This window comes from Oratosquilla oratoria, chromosome 19, assembly GCF_046742065.1.
Source record: "Oratosquilla oratoria isolate Oo_2021 chromosome 19, ASM4674206v1, whole genome shotgun sequence".
In the NCBI taxonomy this organism is placed as follows: domain Eukaryota; kingdom Metazoa; phylum Arthropoda; class Malacostraca; order Stomatopoda; family Squillidae; genus Oratosquilla; species Oratosquilla oratoria.
In genome coordinates this window covers 12,829,494-12,835,897 of record NC_134795.1, presented here as the reverse complement: position 1 = coordinate 12,835,897, position 6,404 = coordinate 12,829,494, and the positions used below count along the sequence as shown (strand labels likewise).

The following is a 6,404-nucleotide window of genomic DNA, read 5'->3' as shown; positions in this document are numbered from 1 at the left end:
GGGGGTTGGGTGTGGATCTGGAAAAGGCTTATGACAGGTGTAGACAGAAAGGCACTGTGGGAGGTTTTGCAGATATATGGGATAGGAGGAAAGCTGTTAAGAGCAGTCAATAGTTTTTACGAGCTTGTGTCAGGATGTGTTATGTCGCCCTGGCTGTTCAATTTATACATGGATGGGTGATGCGAGAGGTGAATGCAAGGTTGTGGGTCAGGAATTCGAGATGGTTAAAGAAAATGGAGAAAAGTGGGAAATAAGCCAATTGTTGTTTGCTGACGACACTGCGCTTGTAGTAGGAAGTTCGTGACAGAGTTTGGGAAGGTGTGTGGAAGAAGGAAGCTGAAGATAAACGTGGGTAAAAGTAAGATGATGGCATGTACAAGGGGAGAAAGTGGCAGCAGACTGGAAGTGAGTATTAAGGGAGAGAGACTGGAGGAAGTGGATAGTTTTAGATACTTGGGTGCGAATGGGGAAGGAAAGTGAGGAGTGAGGAGAGAAGCGAGTAAATGCCTTGATGTATTAAAAAGGGTAATGAGAAATAGACATTTAGGAATGGATGCTAAGAGGAGATTGTATGAAGAAGTGATTGTGCCGGCAGCACTGTACAGGGCATAAACATGTAGCATAAGAGAAGAAGAGAGAAGGAATTTGAATGTGTTTGAGATGAAATGCCTGAGAAGTATGAAAGGGGTTACTAGGCTTGACAGAGTGAGAAATGAGGAGGTGAGGAGGAGAACAGGGGTGGAAAGGGAGTTGGGAGATAGGGTTGATGAAAGAGTATTAGGATGGTTTGGACACATGGAAAGAATGAGTGAAGAAAGACTATTAAAAGAGGTATGGAAGGCAGATGTGGAGGGAGTGAACGTGAGGGGACGTCCTAGGATGAGGTGGATGGTGTGTGTGTGTGTGTGTGTGTGTGTGTGTGTGTGTGTGTGTGTGTGTGTGTGTGTGTGTGTGTGTGTGTGTGTGTGTGTGCGTGTGCATGTGTGTGTATGTGTGTCCTTTATAAACTGGTTTGTTTCTGTTTGATTGGTTGGGGTCGTGGAAAGCGGTGCTCCTGATTAGCTGCTCTACAGCCACTGGAAATCGCTAGGAGAGGTCACATGTGCCTTTGAGTTGGAGGAATCTGCAAGTCTGAACTGTGTATGTTCATGGTTGGCTTTGATTCTCGAGATGACGAGAACAAATTTACGAGAAGGTTAACCTGACCCCTACAACACGGAACTAGTAAGAACCACTTTAACACTAAACATAGAGAATTTCCCTTACCTACTAAAGCCTGGAATAAGAAAACAATAATTATGCAAAGAAACCCTCGCAGACTCGTATTTCTTGAAGCCATTTATGTCGTAGAATTAAGGACAAATTTCTATGGAAGAACTGATGACATTACTGTAAGGATCCTTGCCCATTACGGATTTTCTGTTACCCGCTGTTATTTTCATGACAGACTTTTATGGAAAAGCTTATGACATATACTATGTTTTTTATCGTTGGTTACTGTACACACCTTGATGTTGCTAATACCAGACGTGTTCATTCAATAAAGATTTAGACCATGTTCAAGCCAGCTTTTGTCCTTCAACTAAATTGATTTAACAGGTGATTTAGACTGAGTTGCGTTACAATGGTTGTCATGTCTAGCCACCTCGTAGTACATGTGGTAATCCCATAAGTCAACCTTTAGCTGAATTGAATTACGAAAGGGCAAACTAGAATCAAGTGACCTTTTGCCTCAGGAAAATGATAATATATGTACATCATCATAATTTTTTTTATTAGAAGTTAAAAACATCTAGGCAAAAAGAAGACCTTCAAATATTGGGCAATGGGACCTCGAAAATTTATATAAACTTCATGTCCAAGTAGGCTTAACAATAAGCAATACAAAACAAGTCTGAGAAAGCCACAATATATGTTTGAAAAAAAAAGATACTGAATATATACATTTGGGTGTGTCTCAGTCTTTATCCAGCCCACCTCACACTTAAAGGGGCTGAAAACTAAGATCTAGTCTTGTCATTGATAAATACCTAAGTATGGTCGCCTTAAGTCTAGATACATTCTACAGTCTATCAACACATAAAGATCATTTTCGGGATAATATAATCCCGAGCAAGAAAATTGCAAAACCTTACGTTCATGAATTTCGTTTTAACTCGCCTAATATCATAGCAATATTTTTTTTCGTTGTAACAAATACCAGTTTTGTTGTAGTTTCCATTTGTCTTATGCCACAACAAAAACAACTCATATAGAGTGTGCCATGATAATGAGAATTCAATTTGGTCTCTGTTCAGATTACGATTGGCAGACTACAACTTTAATTTATAAAATCTTATACAGCAAGTGTGTGTATGTGTGTGTGTGCATGTGTGTGTGCGCGTGCATGAGCGTGTGTGTGTGTGTGTGTGTGTGTGTGTGTGTGTGTGTGTGTGTGTGTGTGTGTGTGTGTGTGTGTGTGTGTGTGTGTGTGTGTGTGTGTGTGTGCAGTATATATATTTTCATCATTACATAAACTTGATTACACAGATTACATTATCACAGATCATACAGTAAACTCATATTAATCCCACCTAAAACGACAGGTAAACAACGATATGATGTTCAAGACATCTACAGTAAAAAGCAAAAAAAAAAAAGCAAAAAAAAAAGTGCCGGCGTTCTTCATACATAAGAGAAAGATGTAAGCGTCGTTCAGCAGTAAGATGTCTTCAAGGGCTTTTTGGATCTCTATTTGTGTACATTGAGAAACCTAGAACAGAAAAAAAACATGATCATTAAACAAAGTTCTATTGAAGTCTAGTTATATAAAAGAACACACACAAACACACACACACACATACATAGATTCAGTTGATAGCGTCATGACCTTTCATACCTGAAGTCCCTTGTTCAAACCACGCTCCCGGCGTGAAATGCATCCAGTAATACAACAAGCCCGTTACTTTGCCCTGTGAAAAATAATGATAGGAGTGAAGAGAAGCACGGATGTAGATAATATGGACTGAGGGGAAACGAGACCGGAGATGTTAAATATCAAAGAAGTAATCAAGGGGAAATTTAAAGTGTCGCAGCAACTGCATAATGCCCCAGCACCCACAAGCCAAGGGCATGGAAAAGATTAAATATCACATGTCGTTAGACATGACTACGGATGATGGTTTAAAAAAGGTGACAGTATAATTCTGGTGAGTGACTTTAATCATAAAGAAGTGAATTAGGAGTGGGAAGCAAGTGAGAGTGAAAATACATGCGTTAAATACATAGTTAAATCATCAATGAACTAAATGATCTGGTAAGTTAGATAAATGACAAGATTTAGAAGATAAAAAACTCAAGATAAATCTGATTTACTACTGACTGACTTTCAAAGTAAAAAAGTAATCATAATGTTCAAAATTGAATTTGCAGAAAGACATATAGAATAAAGAGATGCTATAGATACAAGGCAGACAAAAAACCATAAAAGCAACTTTAAAGAATCGAGAGTAAATTTCCAAGAAACGGATTGAGGGAAATTAAGAAACACACCACATGTTAGGAAATATATGTGCCCAGATTAATCGGATGAGACAATACGAAAAAGAAAACGAGAGATGATGCAAAACAACAAAAGAAGAGTTGTGGCGGCATGTGAGGACAAAATGACAATACAACAACAACAAAAAGTAACTAGGGATGATTACACAAGAACCCATTGAAGAACACACACACTGTTCTACAGGTCTGTCAACAAAAATACTGAGATACAGAGAAAAAATCCTCAAACAAATAATAAAAAAAAACAGGAAGACACACAAGACAACGCAAAATGAAGCAATGGACAAACGCTTCAGATCGGTGTTCGAGAAGGAAAGCAACTGGAGAAGGCAATGACTAGCATTCTTGATACTTACTGTGCCTGGAGCTGATCGTACTTTGAGAAGGCTTCGTCAATGTCAACATAGCAGCCCTGAAGATGCCTGCAAAATTTAAAACAATACATTAAACATTCTATCCCAATTATATTCCTCATAATTATTATGGGCTATTACATGAACCCCATCCCACCTTTATTGTACATACATACATACATATATTAATACAAACATACATACATACATACATACATAAATACAAACATACATACATACATACACACATACATATATAAATACAAACATACATACATACATACATACATACATATGCATACATGCATACACACTTACAAACATATACATACCAAAAGTCCTTTCAATCCTTATAAGGGAGGTAGCCAGTCACAACCTGCGCCCACCCCATACCTATCCAAAACTCATTTGTTTTCCCCTTTTATCTTCGCTCTTTGAGGACGAGGGGCTACCCCCGCACCCCGCCAGCTACCAGCTGCCAGCGCCCTCTCCAACTCTGCTCTCGACCTCACCTCTTCTTTCCTCAGAGTACCCATCCTCCTAAGCCCCACCCTACTTCTGAAATACCTCAGGCACATTTAAATACCTATTTTCTAACTCCCATTTTGAGCGAGAAGGAAAAGGGTCTTTGGTGTTTGGGTATTCGCTCCCTTTTCCAACCTTATCTCGACAGCCACCCATTCGTAGCTGGTGGCACTTCTTTCCTGAGGATGCTCCAGGGCTCTTCTCAGCCATCAACGCGGCGTCTTTTCAGTAGTAAAGGTCTTATGAATGTTGATTAACCTCTTCCATAACGAGAACAATTTATTTCTTATTCATTCATGTGGCACTCCTCCAAGAGTAAGGAAACACAAACTCACACATTTGTTCATCGTTCATCACTGGCAGCCCAACAGCATGACCTCAACATGTCCGAGGTGCGTCTCATATTCCACTGGTGGCAGTGAAACTCGAAGCAACAAATATTACCATATTTCCAAATATACACCGACAAATGGGTACAAATATACATACATACATACATATATATATATATATATGTATATATATATATATACATATATATATACATATATATATACATATATATATATATACATATATATACATATATATACATATATATATATATATATACATATATATATACACATGTATATATATATATATATATATGTGTGTGTGTGTGTGTGTGTGTGTGTATTTACCTAGTTGTATTTACCTAGTTGTATTTTACGGGAAGGGGAGCTATGCTCGTGGGGTCCCGTCTTCATATCTCATTTTATCTAAACTATTTTTAAATTCATGTATTGTTTTTGCACACACCACTTTCTCATCTAACTTGTTCCAACTGTCTATTGCTCTGTGAGGAAAGCTGTTCTTTTTAAAATCTCTTCTATAGCTGTCTTTTTTTATTTTCTTTCCGTGTCCTCTTGTATTTCTGTCATCCCATTTTATCAGATTCTCTCTATCAGTAATTTCTATGCCTTTCATGATTCTGTAAATAGCTATCAAATCTCCTCTCTCTCTTCTTTGCTCTAGCGTCTGTAGTTTAAGTTTTTGTAGTCTCTCTTCATATGATAGTTTTGAGAGTGTTGGTGCCAGTTTTGTAATTGCTCTTTGTATCCTTTCAAGTTTTTTTATACATTTTTTTGTACTTGGTGACCATATCGTTGCTGCATATTCCAATCTTGGTCTTATCAGGGTGATTAGGATTTTCCTCACCATTTCTTCATCCAGGTATGTAAATGCCACTTTGATTGTTCTTATTAAATTATAAGTTTCTCCAAAAATCTTATTTATATGTTTCTCAGGTGACATATTATTCATAACAATGACTCCCAGGTCCTTCTCATTTTCTACTTTTTTTATTCCTTCTTCTCCAAAATTATATGATCCTGCTATTCTGTTTTTGCTTTTTCCAAATTCCATTATACTACACTTTTTTGTATTGAACTCCATCTCCCACTTCCTACTCCATTCTTGTACTTTATTTAGATCCCTCTGTAGTGATTCACAATCTTCTTCAGTTTTCACTCTTTTCAGTAGTTTTGCATCATCTGCAAAGAAGCTCATATAGCTTTCAATTCCTTCATCCATATCATTAATATATATAGCAAACATTATTGGGGCCAGAACTGTTCCCTGCGGGACACCGCTTATTACTTCATTCCATTTTGAGTGCTGATCTCTTATCACTACTCTCATTTTTCTTTCTTGCAAAAAGTCTTCCATCCAATTTAGCAATTTACCTTGTATTCCTCCTTCATATTCTAATTTCTTAAGCAACTTCTTATGTGGTACTTTGTCAAAAGCTTTTTTTAGGTCTAGAAATGCACAATCAGCCCATCCATCTCTTTCTTGTATTATATCTATTAGTCTTGAATAGAAACATATTAAATTGGTGACGCATGACCGTCCTTGTCTGAATCCAAATTGCCTTGGATTTAGTACGTTGTTTTTTTCCAAGTATTTTACCCATCTACTTTTGATAATTCTTTCACAAATTTT

The 6,404-nt window shown here is 37.4% G+C and overlaps 1 protein-coding gene across 3 annotated transcripts in view; it reads right to left on the bottom strand.

Moving 5' to 3' along the window:
* Positions 1-2,392: 2,392 nt before the first annotated feature.
* LOC143035730 (gamma-butyrobetaine dioxygenase-like) overlaps positions 2,393-6,404 on the bottom strand; it is a 17,622-nt gene continuing 13,610 nt past the window's right edge. The window contains exons 9-11 of one of the 3 annotated variants that reach the window (XR_012967325.1): positions 3,897-3,962; positions 2,879-2,951; positions 2,393-2,752 (exon numbers count right to left, since the gene is read on the bottom strand). Coding sequence is in view for 2 of the 3 variants with exons in the window: in XM_076202634.1 (XP_076058749.1) it covers positions 2,731-2,752; positions 3,897-3,962 (88 nt within the window). In the remaining variant the exon portion in view is untranslated. Of the gene's footprint in view, positions 2,753-2,878; positions 2,952-3,892; positions 3,963-6,404 lie in introns of those variants that run through there. The other 2 variants (XM_076202634.1, XM_076202636.1) reach the window with 2 other exon arrangements.